Raw genomic sequence first — 22,296 nt, 5'->3', positions numbered from 1 at the left:
CAAAACAAACCCACCACATTGTACAAGTGGTATGAAAGAGAGTGTGATTCATAGAATCATTTGGTTGGAAAAGGCCTTTAAGAGCATCGAATCCAACCATAACTCAAACACAGTTTCTTTGCTTTCTGTGAGCTAGCAAGAAGTTTGCTCTCATTTGTGGTGGGGATGAAATGAGTTATACTGCACCGTGGTGTGTGATGGGCAGTAAAGATGAGGTGCTCTAATTTGGGGAGAAAAAGACTGGTTCTTCTCTAGGCAGAGAGACAAATGCAGATTGGGATGTCCCGGATCAGCAGATAAATTTGCTGCGTAGCTGAAGATGTCTAAATCAAGCTGAAGACATCTTCATTGAGTCTGGGTGGGAGGTCCATAGGGCTACTTATGGATCCAAAAGAACAGAGAATTGGCTCTGGCTAGTTTATGGGACATCTTTTTTTTGTTGTTGGGACATCTTTTTTTTTTTGTTATCGGGACTTTCTAGGGCAGAATCAGTGAATTTTAGCACCAAACAGGGTCCTGTGGTTTTGGGAATCTCATTTGGGATTCTGTGCTGTTTGTGCTCTGATAAAAGGAACGTACCTTGGGCTGGCGCAGGACTGCCAGGCTCAGTGCACCCTGTTTGCCGGTCCCACCGTGGGTTAAAGCTAACCAGCTGCTCCTGTTGACAGCAGCAGTGTGGTTGTGCGAATTTGGAGGACTTCACTTCCTGTTGTCCTGTTCTGGTGGTGCTTAAGTGGAAGGTGAGATGGGTCCCATGCAGAGAGGTGGCTTCACTGGTCTGTACCTCAGCTGGGTTCTGCAGGTGGAGCTCAGGCTGTTGGCTGGCGTGATGCTGAAGGAAATTTATTGATAAAGTACCAGCCTTTTATTTTTGATGCCTTGAGAAAACATGTAACAGAGATACTGAATGAGTTGTTACTTTAAGCGTGTTTCACCCTTCATGGGGTTAGTAAGTAGGAAATGTCAGCTGGTGCTTGCCTCCTGTGACGTGCACTGTGCCACTGCCACTCCAAATGCTGTCTGCTGAAACTGGGAATACTTCCATGCTGTCTGTTTTAAATTTCTGAGTGTGGGTAAACTTTTTTCCCTACCTCTGAAGTGGCACCTCTTTGCCATTGCTTTTCTGCTCTGGGGACAGTTGTTGACCCTTAAGGAAAAGTGGGGAAAGTTGGCAAAAGATCTTCGCTGTGCAGTGAAGAAACTGCACTTCCATGAGTGTGTAATGGTTCTCTCTACCACGTGAAAGAAACCAACCTCAAGTTAGGAGCTGTCACTGAAGTGTCCAAACCTTACCCGTGCAGTTCTTAAGCATTACCTCTTGTGCACATACTCTAAAGGACTTGTAGCTGCTATGCCCATCTGCCTCTGCAAACCCTGATGTATAACAATTTTTGTTGATATACCGTCAAAATGATGCTGAGTTGCTATTCTTCGTGCTTCTGGTGATTCGGGGAAGGGTGGAAGAGGGGGTTGAATATTGCTTCCTCCGCCCCTGGTCAGTTTTCAAAGTCATTCCCCAAGAATTTGAAAAAACAGTGGTCTGAGCGAGTTGGAAAGCGCTGGTTCTTTTTGATAATGCCTCTCAGACTGTAAATAAAAGCTGCTATTATGCGACGGTATAAACAGTATGCTTTGAGACTTTGTATTAGGAAACAAACGAGAACAAAACTTCACATTGTGTTATCAGATAACTTCTTAAAAGAATTAGTCTCTGTGTTTGTTTTCAGCCTATTGTGTGTTCAGTAGGTAAATCTTAAAAGTTTAGGCTATCATGTGTATGTATGTGGAATTAATGTAAGTCTTCCTCCAGGAGGGATTATTCTACCAGAAAAGCATTTAATAACAATGCAATTGGTTTATACTTGGTCTTGGCAGAGAAAAATTAGCCACAAACTTCCTTCCTTCATTCTCCCCCAGAAAATCTTTAGTCAGTTGTGTTGTAGGTTTTTAACGTAGAAGTTAGATGAAAGAGCAACAAACTGTGTTTGTGCCAGCTGTTTTGCCAGTAGTTTTGATACAGTAAATGTTTCTTGTTTAATTTTGAAGAGATTGCCTTGAGCTGATGTTGTCTTCACTTTTTTCTCCGTGACAGCTGTAACTCTGCGAGGAGACAGTGGCAGAAGATCGGAGAGGAGAGGCAGGCGAGTTTCAGCATGTCTCTCAGATCATTCACTGGCTAGTGACAGTGGCGTGTTTGAAGCTTTAAGCAAAAGGTCAGGTGTATAAATGCATAATAAGCTGGAAATGTTCCTCTTCTACCACGTGGTCCAAAATAATTAGTTGGAAATTTCTGAATGTGCTTTCAAAATTGTTAATTCTTAGTAACATAAGGATATTAGGTTGCATGCTTTAAAGGAAAGAAGCTTTCTACATGCAATTCCACTGTCGTCTTCACAAGCGCTGAGTCCCTTTCACTTTATTGTCTCTAACATTTTAACACCGTGTACTTCTCCCTTGAAAGATTGTTTTCTCAGCTTATTAGTCATAAATCAATAATTTTATTTTAACCATTTAAAACAAAACTAAATTCTACAGTGTGACTTACAGTTTTGAGTACCACATGATAAAATTATAACTGCAAGGAAGAAATGTATGGAGGGCTGAAAATCTGAAAATGTGTAGGTTGACCAAGTGGTTGAAGGGTGGGTAAAGAAGCGGTTACTTTATACAATTGTATTAACACAATAAACAGTAACTGGGACAAAGAGAAGGTTGTGAGGATGCTGAAGAGAAGTGGAAGGCAGAATAAATATTACAATAACCTAAATATCTTGAAAGAGGTATTTTAAAACATCAATTTTAAAAATAATGAATTACTACTTTTGTGTGTTTTTTAAATAGAGATCTCGGTTCCTTCTGTATTACCAAATGATAGCTTATATTCACAAACCACAAAATAAATGTTCATTTCATTATGTTTTAACAGCATAGGTCACTATGTAGTTTACAGTACTTTCTGTTCCTGCAGGAATGAAGATCTGGAAGAGCCTGTTTATGGTGATGCTGCCAGTAATGAAGAACCGCAAATACACGTTGGATTTCTGTAAGCAGTCTCACGACTTTTTCTCCCTGTAGCAGGAATTGCTCACTGGCTTTTTTGGTTTTGGTTTTTAATTTTTCAATAAACTAAACTGCAGTGGATAGTTTTAAGAAGTTTCTGAACTGAAAGCCAGTTTAGTGGATGTACACTTTAGTCACTCACACGCTACTTGTGCTGGGGATGTGTCTTAACCATAGTTTATTCAGTGTCCTTTCAGTGCTGGCTGATAAAAGGACCTTCATTACTTCGTTCAGTAGCATTTATTTTCATTGTCTGGGCCATTATTGTGAGTATGGATATAGGGACAGGTCTGTGAGTGAGATCTTTTTATGCTAGATAAAGGAGGATTACCTTAGGAAAGTCACAGGTGAAAAGACACAAATACAAATGCAGTTCCCAAATACAGCTTTGAAATCCTGTGCTTAGGGCATGCTATTGGTAGTCATGGGAGTAGCTGGGGAAGGGGAGATTATAGCAATGCAGGATGTCCTATCTTAGACAGCCCTCCAGAATTGTCTCTACCCCTCGAAAAATCAATTTCCAAGCCTGTGAGTTTTCAAATCTCAACCAGGTTTGTTAGTTCCATTTCACAGTTCATGCTGATGTGAAAGAGTAGCATTTTTCGTTTATTTTTGTTTACCCATGAAAATAATGCAGACTGATTTTTCTGATGTAACTGATATGTTGGATGACATGTACACACACACACACACACACACACACATGCATATAGTATAAGTTTAAACCAAGGAATGTATTTTATAAAACCTGTTTGTTATCAAGAGTCACAGTAAGGAATACTGTTTCATTTTTTTAGTTCTGATAACTTTGTTACCGTAGCTAATTTTACTAATGATGTTCTATTACTAGTGTGTGATATCTGTAATTGCTTTTGATTCAGACTGATTTGTGCAAGAGATTGGTTTGACAGCAAAAAGCGCTTTTACATTCTTTATATCTGTAGTCTTTCATCTCTCTCTCTTCAGTAAAATATTGATGCTTGGTGACTAAGACAGGTAACTTATTTTCCAGGCACGACAGTGGAAGCGAATGTCTGTTAGTCCACGTATTGCAGCTGAAGAACTTCACTAGTCTAGTTGTTAAAGAAAACTGCAAAATGTAAGCATAAATTTCACCCAAAGTCTGGCAACTGCTTGTTTTGTGCCACAGTTGTAAATACCATAGATTTGTTTGCTTTCATGCAAAGCTAAGCCGTTTCTAGAGAAGATGGTATGCATGTCTTAGCTTACACGGGCAGAGGATCAATTTTATGGATACAAAATGTCCCTTTTATAGAACCTCTATCATAAGACTCAGGTAACAAGTGTAGTCTGTAATGACCCATGTTCTTACTTGTTAATTATGTATATGAAAATCTGTTCAAAACCATCAAAGTCATGCTTCCATCACCCCATGTCTTGTGGCCAAAAAGCCATCTACATTATTTGCAGTATTCCAGAAATATTATTTCCTGTACAGCTTCTCTGTATCCCAGAATAAGCTTAGTGTAATTTTCTCAGATTCCTATGGTCACATCTGTATTGATAAGTAAGAGAGATACCCTACCCGTTATCTTAAAAACCAAACAAACAAAACCCAAGACACAACAACCAAAACACACAAACAACAGTAATAACAAAAAAAACCAACCAGCACATCTGCAGGATTCTTGTGGCCATTATAGCTCTCCTTGAATATCTGTGAAACACCTATTTTAGCACAAATACAAGCTGGGAATCAATACAAACAATTGAATTTTTTAACCTTTTGTGGCCTGTGCTACTTTTTAAAATTCCATATTGCATTTATATAGAACATTGCTTAGTTTATTCTAATAAAGGTTCCTTAAATAATGGCAATGTTGCCGTAAAACGCAGTGTTATCTAGTGATATGCATCTTAACATATTGCAAAGAAATTTGACCCATGAAAATTGTTGATCTTTATCTCTGGGAGAGGTTGGTTGAGAACTGCGGAAAATGGAGGCGTGATAACATTGTTGTGTTGTAAAGTAAGCCATTCTATGGGAGTCGTTAAATTGATGTACATCTCACTGAATGAGTTGGGTCTTGCTGACCCTGCGAACCTCTAGTGGAAATTCTTCATATAGGTCAGTGCATCAGTGTTGGTCTTCTGCTGTGTTTGCAATCTGAGCACAAGGGCACAAGGGAAAAAAACATAAGTACTGAGTAGTACTCAACCACGTTGTCTTGTGATTAGAAGAGAAATAAGCGCCATCTGAAGAAAGTAGAGTCGAATCACTAAGGAGCAGAAAGACTCCAGAGGGTTTGTTGGACATTGTCCTCAAGGCAATCAGACATCTAAGTGACTCTCAAGAAGGCAGTTCTATTCCCCAGCCTTCTCAGTTTAACTACTTGGGCTGCAATCACAAAATTGCAGTGCTGCAGGGTAAATGAATTGGTTTGACTGGTCAAAAAAGAAGTTTATCTTACCAAAACCAGAAAAACCTTTTAGCCAGTTTGATGAACTTCTTCATGCAACTGTACGCGTCCATTGAATCAGCTGCTGGGGGCAGTGGGGAGGAGGTCGCCTGCAGCAGCCAGTGAGCAGAGGAATTGGATCGCTGCCTTTTTACAGCATGTAAAGCTCTTTAGCTGGTGGCTGCTCCACACTCCAGCACTGCAGTTCCACCACAGTGAGCTCTTCCAGTTGTCCTCTAGCCATTTATTTGCCTATCAGTGTCGACCCCTCTCTGATGATGGCTTAAGACTTCGCACAGCCATGCAGTCAACTAGAGTTGCATGAAGCTGTTTACTGGTACAAGGGAAGGTATGGCAAAAATAGGATATTACAGGGGCTGGACAAGCAGTCGGGACAGAGAGAACAAAGAAATGCTTTGCTAAGTAGATCTGCTGCCTTCTGTCACATTGAAGTGGTTGTGGATTTTGATTTTTGGTTGTAGTCTCAAGTGAGATGGTACTGCATATTTAAGTTTGCTGTTAAGGATGGCAGATGGATGCAATGATTGCAGGCATCTTTTGCCATCCTTTTGTGCTGAGTTTCTTAAGGGAGGTGAGGAGAGGGAAGCATGCTTAGTGGGTAGAAGGAAGAAATGGATCAGTGACATTTATGGGGCAATTCAATTGCCTAAACATAGGCATGTGTTTCCATTTGAAATAGCATAGCATAGCACCTGGCCTCCAGCTGGTGCTGCTCAGGAAGGCTGTAGTTCTCCCATAGATCCTGTGTCATATTTGCTAGCCCTGTGTAGATGCCTTGGGTACCTCAGGGCATCTCAAGTGCCACTTGGCGCCTCTGCGTAAGCATCAAGTTAAAAAAAAGTAGTTTTATGTAGAAAAAGACAGCGTTTCCAAATCAGCTTTGCAGTTTTTCTGTGTTAAGCGTCCAAAGTAAATTCCTGTAGCAAGGAGATTCTTAATGTAGAAGTTACACTGATGTTTTTGCTTAGCTTGATTTTGAGAAATGCAAACTATCTTTCTTTGTGTGAATTGTGCTATTTGTCTGTTTTGCTCTTCCCAGTCACGTGAGAGTCTATTTGCCACCACTTGAGTCAGGCACACCAACCACTTACTGCTCTAGAGCTCTGGAATTCCAAACTCCGTTAATATTTAATGAAGTTTTCCGAATCCCCGTGCATTTGAGTGTTTTGAAATTAAAATCACTGCAGCTGTATATCTGTTCAGTTGACCATCAGCAACAGGAAGAACTCTTGGTAAGTGGTCCTTCTCCGTAAAAGCCCTGCGATATGGGAAACTAAAGGTACTTCAGGAACAGATTTTAAGATTTAAAGAAAGGAAGTGAAGACTTTATTTTTCCATGAGAGGCGCTTTATAGAGTTGTATCTTAATGTGTCTGTCTGTTTGCATACATAAGTATGGTTCTGTTAATAAAAATGGTGGGACTTTAAAAAGTTGAAATATGTGCATTTTAAGTTACATAAAGTCTTGGAAATAATTAGCAAAAATAGAGGTTGAGAAGTGGAGCATTTTAAGCAGTGTTGAAAGTACTTTTATCTGTAATGTTATTTACTGTTACATTGCAGAGGTATGTTGAAAATTGATAAAAGTTTTACATTCACTGCTATGGGATTTAGTAGAGAAGGAGTAAATTTTTTATGTATTTAAGGCATTTCTTACAAATGTCTGCTTTGGGGAAAGTTGAAAAATCTGCTGTTGCTAAATTTTGGTGCAAGAGGGAAAGTGTTGTGTAAGAATTATTTTACCCAGCAGACTTCATTTGACAGCTATTAGACCACAGTGTGCTCAAGACTTCTGTTTCTGCATGGCAGTGTAATGTGTGCATGGTGAAGCAGTGTCAGTAAAATAGCTTCCTAATAGAAAAGACAACAAATAACAAAGCCTTTGTTGCTATGTAACAGTGGTTGAAAATTACTGCTATTATATCAGTCTTAACTTTGTTGCAGGATAATAGTGGTCCAGGCAGCTTTCTGTTACACTGACCTTTTGCTTTAAACTGTTTGAGATATCTGATGTAGCAGTTGTTCAAATAGGTTATATGTGTTAACTTTAGACCTGTTAAATGTTACCTTCATTTAGCTGCTGTCTAATGTAAATATACTTAAATCTGCCTTGGGGCTGATGTCCTGGCTATTTTGAAGTCAATAGGCTGGCATTTCAGTGAGGGGTTTGGATGGGTTAGTGAAAATTTAGTCAAAGTCGTTAAGAGGTAGAAGCATCCCACTGTCATGCTGGATTATGGGAAAGAGGTGTCCATTCAAGCAAATCTAGTCAAGAATGCATGTTTGTTTGTCTACCTTTAAAACTAGGCTGTGTTTTACATAAACACTGATCTTAATGTTGACGGAAGCAGACCCAGGATCTTGTCTGCAATAGGATGTTTTGTCATTATTGCACTACAACCTAATGAAAGAGAAAGCATTGCAAGAATGGGCTGGACATATTAGTGTAAAATGCTTTGTACTGGTATAACCTGTTCCTCTAGGAAGCCAAATAGCTATTTCAGTGTATAGCATCTTTATACTGACACAAGTGCATCTTGATAGGTCTTCAGGTTATGTTGGTAGGAGTTTTTTCTTTGATACTCTTAGTGTAGTTTTGTCAGAAATATCTCTGGTTACAGTATTTGGTAACATACTTTAACAGTGTCACTCAAAAAAAGAGGAACAATACCACGGTTTCTTAATTGAAGTATGTATTTAAACATTATGATTGTCACCTTCTTTTGCTGTAAAATGAAAATAAGCATTTTCTCAAATTAAGAAATAATTTGCTACCTCTCATTGGAACTGCTGTGATGGCCTCTATTATTGTCTGTCACAATCTCTTTCACTGATATTACCATTTTTTCCATCTATTTAATCATACATACAGTTCTGAAGTTCTTGATGACTGCTTTCTTTTCAATTAGCTGATGCCAGTTTAATGCTTTCCTAAATGCAGAAGCCAGGCTGGAGTTTATACTAACTTAAGCAAATATTTGTAAATACAGGGAATGGGGAAAAGAAAACAACATCAAAAACCAAAACCAAACAAACCAACCAACCCAAAAAATAGGAAACAAAAACAAAAGCAAAAAAACCCTCTGACAAATAGTTCTAAACTTCACTTGCACAGAGAAATAAATCTACTAAACTTGTGGAATGGTCTTTCCATTCCCTCAACCTTGTACGTGTGTGCCCTGCCTTTCTTAAAGGTCTTTTTTTCTGTTTTCCTGCAGCTTTCTGAAGCTGTGCTTCCTTAAGTTGGCTTATTTCTTCCCTGGTGGCCTCATCAATGTTGAGATAGGAGAGTTATTTTCCATGATTAGCATGTATAGCTTATGTTAAAACATCAAAGTAATGCGATGGCCTTTCTTGCAATCACATGGTATTACTGTTTCAGTCCCAGTTTCTGATCTTTTACAACCTTGACCAACCAATTATTCCCTGTGTCTTAATTTATTTGGGTTCTTTTTCTTGAGTGTAACATTAGTCTTTCTGCATTTCGTGTTATTTCAGAACATCTGTCCTGTTTTTTAACATAATTTTAAATTCTGATCCTTTTCACTGTAAATTTTACAATCTCTCTGTTTGACATCACCAGCAGATTCGTAAATGCTTTTGCTATTCTGCCATCCAAGTTGTTAACAAATGCTTTAGCGCAGGCCACTAGCAGACCCACCTTGGTTCCTTCTTAGCAAGCTCCAAATCTTGTGGTTGAAGTGAAATATTAATTAGCCTTTTCACTACTGATAATGATTAAGTGGGTTCAATAGTGATTTTCTACCCAATTAGTCATTCCCTTTGTAGCAACAGCTTCTTTGGCGTGCCTCCTTAGCCCCTTAATAACTGCGGTGTGTAGGGCGGCTTCGGACATCTCAAGAGTCAACATATGTGTTTTCCAGTACTGGTGACAGGAAAACAGCTTTTCCTCTCTACCCCTAAAACCAAACGCAGCAGATCTTAAACATTTTCCAATGCAGGAGTGTGAGTATTAGGCACATATTTCTTTCACTATGTCAGAAGTAGATAATTAGAAGACATCTCTGTTTTATATATAAAGGAAAAGCCATCTCTGTTTGTGACATCCAATATACCGACATGATCTTAGTAACATGCTGTACCCTGATATTCTTTTGTTAGTCTCAGACTTTTCTCTGTTGTCCTTTACGTTGTCCTTTATACACCTGTTTAAACAGAGCCCCGGGAACATTCATCTTGGAAAAACAATACAATGATTTTTTTTTGTTATTATTTTCTAATTAACTGTTTCTTTACCTGCTTAGAAGTGAACGCAGTTTCTGTTTACATTTCCTACTGTCTTTACAATTAGAATCATTGCATCCAGCTCTTTGTGAGAGCTGAAAACAACTTTTATGTGATTTTTCCAGTGAAAACATTCTTAGCATGTGGTCCATTAGTATGGAAATGATCAGGTCATTGAAACAGCCAGATAAAGCCAAAAGCAGTAATTAAAGGCTAGCTAATATAAAATCATCACTAGGTCCAGCTAGTGAACTGATTAAAGAAAAAAACTAAACGTGGATTTTGCTCTTTTTCAGTTAGGTCAACACCACTCAGAAATTTCTTGCATGAGCACTGTCTGACGGAATAGGGCTACATGAAAGTTAGGAATACTTTTAGTAGAAACCCTCCATTAAACCTGTTTTCATCTGAATCCGGGAGATGTAAAGATGGCTTGGAAAGTGGAAAAATGTCTTTATGGCCCATTTGACTAACTTATAATATAAGTAGCCAGAAAAAACTTAAATTGTTTTCCATGACTTTTTTTTCCCCTTTTAGAAGGTGCCTCTGAGGACTGGAGAACAGAAGGGTATCTCAAAATATAGGTTTCTCAAACAGAGTAAAGTAATACTGTTAAAGTAATATTAATTTAAGCAAATGTAGAAATCAGATACGTAACTGGGAGAGTTTTTAAATAAAATTATAAGAGCTGTCAGCTGTAACAATCTACATCGGTCAAAGAAATTTTAAATTTTTAACTTAAAGAGAATTTAATATCTGCTCTGATCATTTCTGGTAGCTGGCAAGTGGCAAGAAATTCAGTATGTTAAACATCGTAACACAACAGAACAAAACTGTCTCTTTTTTAGACACTGTTAGCTTTTAGACACTTTAGACACTTTTTTTTAGACACTTAGTATTTAATAAAGTGGGTTTTTTACATTGTGAGTAAAATACTCTTTAAATGAGAATGTGCCTATCCTGCAGTGTATGTTTATCTTACTGTGATCGATGCTTTTTGTTGTTTACAGGGCATTGCTCAGATAAACCTGACTGATGCAGAGAGTTCTGGTGAGATGCAGCTTCACTGGTATTCTGTTCAGATCTTCACTGGGTCAGACCTCCAGAGAGCAAAGAACAAGAAACAGTGTGAAGAAAGTATTTCCCGGTCTTCTGGAAATGTAACTACAGTTAAAACAGTATGGCTCTGAAAAAGGGATTTGTTTACTTTATTTGACCTGCTGGTGGATGGTTGTGGTCTTATCTCAGGTGCAGCTTGTTTTCAAGGTGCACAGGAGGTGATACCTTAATTTAGCTTTTGTGGCAAGAGCTGGATTTTAAGAGAACAATTAAAATCTAGATCACATCTGGACAGATGTTTGAAACAGTGCTCTGTGTACACTTCCATTCCCACTAACTAGAACTCATTAAAAACTTCTGCCACTGCATTTCAAGAGGCTGTCAAGAAAGGTTGTGCAATTCTCATCTTGGAGATTTTTCAGCCCCTTACTGGGCCCTGAGCAGCCTGACGTGGCTGTGAAGCTGTCCTTGCTTTGGGCAGGACTTCGGACCAGGTGACCTCCAGAGGTCTTTTCTGACCTAACTTGGTGGATGATGCTCCACTGTGAGATAAAGTCTGCCTGGCTTCTGTGAGAAGTTGCATTCATGGAACATTATGCACTTTTTGATCATTAAAATTCAGGAGGGATGTTTTGAGGTTGGGTTTTGGGAGGTTTGTTTGGTTTTTTAAGGAACTTACTATAGCTATGTTTTTATTTTGTCTTCTCTGGAAAAATATACGTTAAATACAATGGCTTGTTCAAATGGTTTTATTTGAAGTCTGGTTTACCTTTCAGGATGCAGTGACAGCCCTGTTAGCAAGGACCACGGCCCAGCTGGAAGCAGTTGAGAGAGAGCTGGCAGAAGAGAGGGTGAAGCTGGAGTACACAGAGGAGGAAATCCTGGAGATGGAAAGGAAGGAAGATCAAGCAGAAGCCGTATCAGAAAGGTACAAATAGTAGTTTAAATACCTCACCAAACAGCTGAGTGGTATTTACACTATGGATATAGTCTGAAATACAGCAGGAGAAACAGCAGGTCCTTATTCTGAGATCTGCTCCCTGTTACTGTTACAACTGTAAATTTCTGTTATGTGGTGATGTGCAAACAGGACCTTATTTGAATACCTGTCTGAGTTTAGAGGACTGGGAATTTGGGGAGTGGGAAGACAATAAACAGAAACTTTGCTAGGAAGGCAACTGTAATGGGTTTGCAACAGCACTGTACTAACAAGAAAATAAATAAAAATTTCTGGCAACAGGAGAAAATGTCAAAGAAAGATACACATTACAATGCTTAAGGAGTGAACGTGCAGCACAGCCCTTACCATTCCAGGCTTTATTTCAATGCTGTTTGATTGTTAATAATACTCCTAGTTTGTTACATGAGTTGCATTTTTCTTGTTGTTGTTATTTTCTTAGTATTGCTGTAAAGACCAGAGCATATGCTTCAAGAAAGTTGGGGAAGGTGATTTTTGTTTTTGTTTTTTGCTTTTTTTTTTTAGCATGAAGTGTATTTGCTTGTCTGTGCATCTGCAGAAATGCAAGCAGGATATGTGCTCCCTTTGAAAAGTCTGTATTTTTATTGGAGAAATAGTAGTCTAAAATGACAAACTGACCTGGATAATGAAATATAAAGATGTGAAGCATACTTGCATTATTTTTTTTAATACCTACAAAGTTCTTGTGATGTTCTGACTTTAGGAGTTGGCAAGCAGAATCTGTTGACAGTGGATGCAGTAATTGCACCCAGACTAGTCCTCCTTACCCAGAGCCATTTTGCGGGGATTCGTTAGCTGGACACATGTTTGCAGCTCAAGCAGGCCAGTACAGTTCTGGAAAAATGCAGCCTCCACCACTAAAGGTAATGAGAGAAGACACTGCCACACTGCCTGGCACATACAGAGTGTGTTACTGCTGCTTTTGTTGAGTTTGAGCCCAAAATGATCAGGAGAGAAAAGAATCAGAAATGACACTACCAACCCTGTATGAGCACTGCCTTGATGACAGCGGTGGCCCTTTTTGAGTTGTTAAAAATGTCCCCTTTGGGGCTGGGATTTTTTTGTTTGCTTGCTAGTTATTTCTGGACAGAATTAAATTTTTGTATGAAAAGGCCTTTATCTGATCTGTAAACATGCACTCGTATCTTTGTTGACCTGAAACTCTAACGGAAAAGATGACAATCAAATCCCAGTGCTCTTAGAAAAAAGACTTTTTGAAGGAATTGTGAAGGACCTTAATGTTTTAAGACTTGCATTGCTCTTTTAGTGTTACAGTAAATACAGCTGAAATTTGCAGAACAATTGTGCTGAAACTGATGTGTTCAAAATCTTTTGTATTCAAGATGTGAGACATTGAAAATAATCCTGAACAAGCTGAAATCAGCACGCTTCCATTGAAGTAGAGGATCATAAGCCGTTTGTGTTGCCTTTAGGGAAGATCATACCTCCTATTGAGGAGTGAGTTATCTTAAAGCTTTGCTAGAGTAGCATATGTTTTCTGTGTTTCCAAGTGTTTTAGTGCTCTTGTATCGTTGCTTCAACAGTCTTTCAGTTCCCTTTGGTTGAGTTTCTTCTCTTCATTTAGCTTTCTCCATGTGTTTTTGTTGCTTGCTTCAGAGTCACCTTGCTTATTGAAAGGTGACTCTGTTTTCTTCTGTTGAGGCTGGAGGTCAAGTGGTATCTTGGTTAATACCCAATTGCCAATGCTGAATGGAGTCTTTGTGCTCTGCAGCAATGATTCACATTCTAACTGCATCTCATAATTGTTATGGTTCTCGCAAAGGCTTCGGAAAGGTAATCTTATAATTTCATAGAATCGTAGAATGGTTTCATGGAAAAGACCTTTAAGTTCATTGAGTCCAACCATCGATCCAGCCCTGCTAAGTCTGTCACTGGACCATGTTCCTAAGCACGACATTTATGCATTTTTTGAATACCTCCAGGGATGGTGACTTGAACACCTCCTGGGCAGCCTGTTCAGTGCTTGACAGCCGCTTCAGTAAAGAAATTCCTCCCGATATCCAACCTAAACCTCCCCTGGTGCAACTTGAGGCTGTTTCCACTAGCTGTCAGGGAGAAGAGACTGACCCCCACCTTGCAACCTCCTTTCAGGTAGCTGTAGATAGTGATAAGGTCTCCCCCTCAGTCGTCTTTTCTCCAGACTAAACAACCACAGCTCCCTCAGCCATTCTTCATATGTCTTGTGCTGTAGTTCCCTGGGTCTTCCTTCCAGCCCTTCTTGTAGATGGGCGTCACATTTGCAAGCCTCCACTCAACTGGGTCCTCCCCAGTCTGCCAGGACTGTTGGTAAATGATGGAAAGTGGCTTTGTGAGCACTTCTGCCAGCTCCCTCAGGACCCTGGGGTGGATCCCATCTGGCCCCATACACTTGTGTATGTCTAAGTGGTGTAGCAGCTCACTAACCACCTCTTCATGGATTATGGGGACTTTACTGTGCTTCCCATCCCTGTCTTCCTGCACAGGGGACTGGGTACCCAGAGGTACCCAGAGTACTACTGGTTTTCCTACTAAGGACTGAGGCAAAGAAGGCATTAAGCACCTCAGCCTTTTCCTCATCCCTGATCGCTGTGTTTCTCCCCACATCCAATAAAGTATGGAGATTCTCCTTAGTCCTCCTTTTGTTGCTAATGTATTTACAGAAACCCTTTTTATTGTCTTTAACAGCAGTAGCCAGATTTAAGTTCTAGCAGGGCTTTCGTCCGTCTAGTTTTTTCCCTGCACAACCTCATGATAGCCCTGTACTCCTCCTGAGTAACAAAGATCATAAACCCTCCTCTTTTCTTTCTTTTTTTTTTGAGCTCCAGCCAGAGCTCTCTGTTTAGCCAGGCTGGTCTTCTTCCTTGCCGGCTTGTTTTTCGACACTGCTCTTGAGCCTTTAAGAGTTTCTTCTTGAAGAGTGTCCAGCCTTCCTGGACTCCTTTGCCTTTCAGAACTGCCTCCCAGGGGATTCTGCCAACCAAGTCACTAAGCATGCCGAAGTCTGCCCGCCAGAAGTCCAAAGTGGCAGTTCTGCTAGCCCCTCTCCTAGCCTCTCCAAGGATTGAAAACTCTGTCATTTCATGATCACTATGCCCAAGACAGCCTCCAACCATCACATCCCCCAGAAGACCTTCTCTGTTTGCAAACAGCAGGTCCAGCAGGGCACCTTCCCTTGTTGGTTCCTTCACCAGCTGTGTTAGGAAGTTATCTTCCACACTCCAGGAACCTCCAGAACTGTTCCTCTCTGCTGTGTTATACTTCCAGCAGATATCCAGGAAGTTGAAGTCCCCCACGAGTACAAGGGGAAGCGATCGCAAGGCTTCTCCCAGCTGCCTGTGGAATATTTTCTCTCTTTTCATCCTGGCTGGGTGGCCTGTAACAAATTCCCACCACGATATCTGCCTTGTTGGCCTTCCCCTTGATTCTCATCCACAAACACTTGACCCTGTTGTCACTGTCATTAAGCTCTAGACAGTCAAAGCGTTCCCTAACAGACAAGGACGTCCCACCACCTCTCCTACCTTGCCTTACCCTTCAGAAGAGCTGATGCCTATCTGTTCCAGCACTCCAGTCATGTGAATCGTCCCACCACGTTTCTGTGGTGGCAACTGTATCAGTTTCCCAACTGTTTATTGCCCATGCTGTGTGCATTAGTGTAGATGCTCTTCGGTTGGGCTCATGGCCCTGCCACCTTTACACGGGGTGAAATCCTAATTCCTACCTGGCCATCCTCAGGAGCTCAGGATGTGGTTACTAACCCATCAGTAACCCTTGTGTCTTTCTTGCTGTGTGGATCTCTATCCCCTACCTCCACTGAGACAGCAAACTGAAGAATCTCACTAGCGCACCATCCCACAAATGTCAACACTTCTCCCCCAGGCTTATATCTAGTGAGTCTGGTTGTATCCTCCTCCCCCTTCAAATCTAGTTTAAAGCTCTTTCTATGAGCCCTGCTAGCTCTTGTCCCAGGATCCATTTCCCCCTTTGAGACAGGTGTACCTCATCAGTTGCTAGCAGAGCTGGTTTCGAACAACCTCATTTTAAAACTTTTTTAAAAATGAGGTGAATCATCTGCTGTCCTCAGTGCTCATTAGAACTTGAACCAAAGTAGTAGAGCAGATTGCTTACTTTTGATATTGTTGAAATATCTGATTGTTTTTGGTGAGAGAAAATAAGGAAAAAATAACTTTTTTTCCTTCATTGAAACTTTAGGTGGATAAGGAAACAAACACTGAGGATCTGTTTCCTGAAGAAGTTGCTATTCTTCCGAAAGAGAGAACAGGCCGCAGGCCACGGGGCTCTGCCTTTGTTCGCAGCAGCACTATTGTTCGTTCCCAGACCTTCTCGCCTGGAGCACGAAGTCAATATGTTTGCAGAGTGAGTAAGGCCTAAAAAGAAGGGGGGGAAATGGCCTCCAAACAAGTATTTTGTACGTGTTTGATAATTACTTTTTAGGACTTGTTGCATTTATAAGAAACATGTACTACTTTTAATACTAATGAATAATCTTTCAGTGAATTCAAACATTGCAGTGGGGAAGAGGTCCTGGTTCTTTTTAAGAGTTTAAACCTGAATTTATTTCACTTAAAGTCTATGACAAACTAGATATTAAGCTCTTTTCCCTGGCAACCTTAGATGTTAGGCTAGGGTGATTGATTTCACAGAGATACAGTGCTGTCTAATGAGGGATATAAACAGTTAGCTTAGAAGCCATGTTTAGCTTTCAGGTACCTAAAAATTTGGGAAAGAGAACTGAATGCACAATCTTAGGGTTATTGCGTAAATATTCCTACGACTGTGGTTGCTGTCACGAAAATCAGTCATAGGATGGCTGTTACAGTGGGACCTAGGGTTCCTGGGTGCTCTGGTGCAAGTGACCGAGGATCATCGGCACAAGAGTTTTCAAGCTGATGTTAGGTGGCTGCTATTTTCAGTAGCAAAAGCCTTAGAAGCAATTTGCTTGCTGTATTGCTGATCAATACATGGGTCTTGATTTTGCAGTATTGGTGGAATGCCCATAGCTGTAATTATATTCTTTCTTAAGCTTCTGAGAGCTTGAGTTTGAAAATGCAGTAATGATTTTAACTTACATGCTTTTTTCTAAACCAAAGATCTTCTGATTTTTGCTCTCATTTACTCTGCACATAGTGCATCTGTGGACAACTTCAAATTCTTCAGTTTGATTTCTGGATTCCGTATCTGTTTTATGGTATAGGGAATGTGAGTAAAACACCCTCACGCACCAGAACAAAGAGTGTGAAAAGAAAAAGATTGCTAAACACCCTCACTTAATCTGCATTTACTTAAAATCAGAGAGGGGAGGGGGAAGGTGGAAGGCTGTATTGTTTGTGCCCATGACAGTAAATGCTTCAGGAAGAAATATTATTGCCTTTAACTCCCCTTTCTCCCGTTTTTGTTACATTGCCTTGGATATTTAGTAGAATGCTTGGTGAAACTTAGCTGTAAAAAAGCTGATGATTTTGAAGTTTCCTTGAATTGTTCAAACTGTACTGTATGAGCACTACTATATATAAACTTTTATAAATAACTAAAGCTGAAAAAAATCAGTTGCTTAAAACAGGGCAGTTTTAGGGCACTTTTAAAAATAAATCGCAAAAGCAAAAAAAAAAAAATTCATCCAGAGTTCTTAATGTAGATGACCTCGTAAGTAACCTGTATTTTCGATCTCCTTTCTCATCAGCTGTATCGCAGTGACAGTGACAGTTCAACTCTGCCGAGGAAGTCCCCTTTTGTCCGGAACACATTGGAGAGGCGCACTCTACGGTATAAGCAGGTACACCTAGGAAACTGGGTTTTGCTTTTCACTAAGTTGCTGGAACGCTAGTGCTTTTATACCTGAGCTTTAGATGTCTACAGGTACATTCTGATGTTTTTAGGAAATTTATGAGGCTTCTGTAATGTATTTGGCAGGGAGTGGGGTGTAGGGCAGTGTGTGTGCATGTTTTGGATGTGGTTTGGGTTTCTTAATCTAAAAGGCAGATATAGAGAAGTGAAATATAGTTGTGAGGAGAAAAAAATGGCATGGCAGACAAAAAAGAGTTTATGAGGACTGAATTTGTATTGATTTGGATATGGACTTTTAAAAATCTTTAAGGTCTAGTTTATGATACAGGGAGGCCCAGAGAAGTGTGTGTGAATGCGACAGTAGAACATCCAGCTCTCCTTCTATGCAGCCTAGCAAACTGCAGTATTTGAAGCCCAAGTATTCAGGAATGAATAGGTTAAGCTCTCCTTTCTCCCTCATGCCACCCTGCAGAAAAGTGGGCAGAGAAGGGCAGGTAAGGCATTAATGCCTTGTGTATAAATGGCATATGGTTTAGCAGAAGATAATTTATTGTTGATGTAGGTGAGTAGGCATCCACGCCTCCCATTTTGATTCAGAATGGATCTTAAAACCAGTATTGAATAACGCCCTTTAAAGGGAATCTTACTCAGTATATTATTTCCTAACATCCTGACACAGTTATAAGTTTTCATATTGCATCCCTTTTATTGTCGTCATAATATGAAAGTTTAGTCCATGAACTAAATTAGTTAAATATTTGTAAGCCAAAAGGAGACTGAAAAAGAAAGCAGTAAAAAGTATTAATAGAAAAATATTATATATGGTGCAGAACCCACCCCCCACTACAGCTAGTTAGCCTTTCACTGTGGGATAAAAATAATCACTCCAAAACTTTGTCTCAAGAAAAGCTGTGTGCAAAGTAAGTACAGAAAATGTATGCTTTATATAGCTAAAAAATAGGCCAGTGTGCGATGTTGAGAGTAATATATTGTGCATTTTATTTGAATCCTAATAACTCAGCAGTCCTGCAGATCATCTTTGGCTGAGCTTATGGCAAGGACGTCCTTAGACCTGGAGCTGGATCTCCAGGCATCCAGAACTAGACAGAGGCAGCTGAACGAGGAGATATGTGTTTTAAGAGAGCTGAGACAGCGTCTGGAAGATGCCCAACTCAGAGGGCAGACAGATCTACCCCACTGGGTCCTTCGGGATGAGCGATTCCGAAACTTGCTGAAGGAAGCAGAGAGGCAGGTATGGTAACACGAGACAAGGACTTGTCGTGTTCAGAAACTTCTGGTTTCAAAATTTCTTGATTGTGACAAGATGTGTAAACAGCTGTTTTTACAGAACTTCAAACAATGAGTGTCACTTCTAAATTCATGAAGTTAGCACTATAAAAAGGATTGCATTGGCTATTACCAAACTCTGTATTTATTTGAAGACCATTACTGGAGAATAGCACCATTTGCCAATGGCACTTTTTGGTTTTGTTTGGGTTTTTTGTTTTGGTTTTGGTTGGTTGGTTTGTTTTAGATATTTCTTATTGGAACTTTAATAATTTCACAGAATCATAGAACAGTTTGGTTTGGAAGGGACCTTAAAGCTCATCCAGTCCAACCCCCTGCCATGGGCAGGGACACCTCCCACCAGACCAGGTTGCTCAAAGCCCTGTCCAGCCTGGCCTCGAACACTTCCAGGGAGGGGGCATCCACAACTTCCTTGGGCAACTTGTGCCAGTGTCTCATCAGTGTCTCACTTCCTAACTTCTGATTTTTGAAAGAAATTTTGCTGATTCAATATTTCATTTTTTACAAGTATGTGAAATGTTCCCTAAGTATATGATTTTTTTTCTCTTCTTGGAGAATGAAATTATAGGCAAAAACTGTGAGAAACTGCACAACAATCACTTGCCATTGGATTATCTGAGACAAAGAGTGAGCCTGAATTTATTTTAAGGTCTTGTTTGACAGATCTAAGTGCAGTAAATGTCATTAATTTAATACATAACTGTCTGAAGAGCATTAAGAAATGAAACAATCCAGTCAGTCTTGTGAATTTACAGTTCTTAGATGTTCAGCTATTTCAGATAATGTACTTGTGTGCTTTTACTGTGATGAGTGGAAAAAAGTCCATTATTTTAACCTGGGTATTCTTGTGTTTTCTTTCTTCACATGACCATTTTAAGCATTATATTCTCATTTTCAGACCAGACAGACCAAATTTGAACATCACCAAGAGCAAGCAGCTGAAAAGATGCTAAAGAAAGCATCAAAAGAAATATACCAGTTGCGTGGGCAAAACCAGAAGGAGCCTATTCAGGTGCAGACTTTTAGGTAAGTGGTAATGGGTTCTGAAATAGCACAGCAGCAGTTCATTAGAGAAGTTAAAGCTCTCTGAAGCATTTAGCTTAAATTCTGTGTGTCTTCTGTCTTGAAGTACAAATATAGCTTAGGTGATTCTTTGAACTTAGCATAGCCACTATTAAGTCTCGTGTGGGTCTAAATAGTATGTTTAGTGTAATACATGTACATTACTGGTAACACTCTCTCCTTGAAAATGACTCAATAATATTCCAGCTTTCTCTCAAGAAGCCTTTTCTTTGGACTATTTTTCCTGTTTCATCTGTGTTCATGTGGTATGTGTCCTCACTTAGCTTTACTTATTTTTTTGGTGGCAGTTTATTTTTTGTATAAGTGGCATTGATAAACAGTGTGCATCTCAGAGGAATTTATTACTTCAGCATTCAAATTTTTATAATTTGTATTAGGAAAGCAAGAGTAAGAAAATGTTAGTGCAGCATAGATGTGGAGGGCAGCTCAGCTGCAGTGTTACATTATACTGTTTCATCCAGTGTTAAGATTTTTAGACCTTTTTTGCAGGGAATGCTTAAGTGAAATAGAAAAGCTGTCTGTCTTTTAATGTTTTGGGTTTTTTTTTTACTTGTATTGGAAGGCCTTTCTCACAAAGGTGGGCAGGAAGCAAGAAGAATAGATATTGTAGGTTGTTTCTACATCTTGTGTTTCTGGTAATGAGAGGGGGTTTTATGCTTTGTCTACTGAGATATAAAAACATCTGGAGAATTGAATGAAATGAGATGTAAAAAATGAAGCCGAAGCTGTCTTCCTTGTTTATATTCTTGTCCTTTTTATTCACACATTCATTCCTTATAACACTTACTTTACAGCACATACCGTTTGCTAAAAAAAAGAAACAAAAGGTTGACTCTGCCATCTTTCCCCCCCTTTTTTGTAGGCATTATTGCAAAATGTAGAAGGGTGCACTTAGCATTACAGAAGGGCTTATGCAGGGCTTGTCCTGTGGAAACTTTTTACATAAAGTCAACTATGACTGATGTTCAGTGAGTTTTAGAACATGTCCACCTAAATTTTCAAAAATAATAATTGTGTTCAGTGGAATGTTGCCAAAAGCATACAGTGAGGTTTAATAGTTTTTGTAATTTTCTTGTACTCAAATAAACCATCAGTTCAGTACGTGAGTAGCAAATACTGACCATTAACCAGAGTAAAGAAACCATGTTTCTGGGGAAAAAAAAAAGGTAGGCGTATATTTGATTGACTTCCTTTTTGTCTTGTTTTGATCACAGAGAGAAGATAGCTTTTTTCACAAGACCAAGGATTAACATACCTCCTCTGCCAGCTGACGACGTATGACATGTTGCATTGTAAACATGAAGTATTTATCGCTTTTATTTTAATGAAGTTACTAGATTAGCCAAGTTTCTTAAAAAAAAAAATGTGCAAAAGCTAATATACACGTTTTGTAAAAAATAAAAAAGTAAAAAAAGTAAAAGTAAACAAAAACATATATATAAATATATATACATATATATTTTATAATAGCGACTGCAACAAGGCTTGGTTTTTCCTTGTTGTGAAACTGACATCTCTGAAGACAACTTATTTTATAAAAGATCGAGTATCCTGTTAAGAGCGTGTACAGTTTTTATGCTGTTTTATTTGACTTAAAGGCTGGAAGACAGAAACAAAGTGAGTTCAGGCAAATTCACTGTAGTGTAATTTATTTATAGTGCCTTTTTTCCTTGAAGGAAAATACCTACTTTAAGATGTATTTTAAGACTGAAATTTTGTTCTTCAGTATTTGTCATGCAGTAGAATGGAACCATTGAGCTGGTTTTGTTTCTGATACCTGAAATGAAAATACTGTGTTCTCAAATTGTCACTTTTTTTTCAGCTTTATTATCTGTAGCTTATTATGTACATTGTATCCCTTAGCACTGTCTGCGTTATAGCAAAATATTATCACCTGCAATGTGTTTAACACCGATTAGAAGTTACGTTAAGCACTGCAGAATTCATTTGCATGTTCTTACTGTGCACTAATAGATTGTTTTCACTTCAGTTGTGTCTAAAGTATCTTTATATTCTTAACTAGATTCTCAGTTTAAACGGAGGAAGGAAAAGGGTGACAGGTCTTTGTTTTGCTGTTCAATGAAAAGGGAGTTAAGAGCAATGTGAGCTAGCTGTGTGGAAAGACTGCTAGAGGAATATTGTAGTAATTTCTACAGTTCTAAAGATTCTGGTCTGGTTCAGGATCATACGTACGTAAGTACATCATAACTACACATGTGCTGATTTCGGAAAGCAGCTGCCTTAAGTAAGGGTGCTTAAACAGATGCTCATTCTCAAGGCTGTGCTCTGAGATCATCACTGCAGGCAAGCTCTGCTG

General features: G+C 39.3%; 1 protein-coding gene across 1 annotated transcript in view; it reads left to right on the top strand.

The window, feature by feature from the left end:
- WWC3 (WWC family member 3) overlaps positions 1–21,772 on the top strand; it is a 63,394-nt gene extending 41,622 nt beyond the window's left edge. Inside the window, exons 11-22 of the mRNA XM_010186852.1 lie at positions 2,093–2,213; positions 2,969–3,043; positions 4,073–4,159; positions 6,541–6,733; positions 10,756–10,923; positions 11,581–11,732; positions 12,487–12,646; positions 15,996–16,160; positions 17,485–17,577; positions 18,613–18,840; positions 19,795–19,922; positions 21,194–21,772. Of these exons, the coding sequence (XP_010185154.1) occupies positions 2,093–2,213; positions 2,969–3,043; positions 4,073–4,159; positions 6,541–6,733; positions 10,756–10,923; positions 11,581–11,732; positions 12,487–12,646; positions 15,996–16,160; positions 17,485–17,577; positions 18,613–18,840; positions 19,795–19,922; positions 21,194–21,260 (1,637 nt within the window). The 3' untranslated portion in view covers positions 21,261–21,772. The remainder of the gene's footprint in view (positions 1–2,092; positions 2,214–2,968; positions 3,044–4,072; positions 4,160–6,540; positions 6,734–10,755; positions 10,924–11,580; positions 11,733–12,486; positions 12,647–15,995; positions 16,161–17,484; positions 17,578–18,612; positions 18,841–19,794; positions 19,923–21,193) is intronic.
- Positions 21,773–22,296: the final 524 nt, after the last annotated feature.

This window comes from Mesitornis unicolor, unplaced genomic scaffold, assembly GCF_000695765.1.
Source record: "Mesitornis unicolor isolate BGI_N332 unplaced genomic scaffold, ASM69576v1 scaffold13136, whole genome shotgun sequence".
Classification (NCBI taxonomy): Eukaryota; Metazoa; Chordata; class Aves; order Mesitornithiformes; family Mesitornithidae; genus Mesitornis; species Mesitornis unicolor.
The sequence above is the reverse complement of the archived record's forward strand: the minus strand, read 5'-3'. Positions and strand labels throughout refer to the sequence as shown.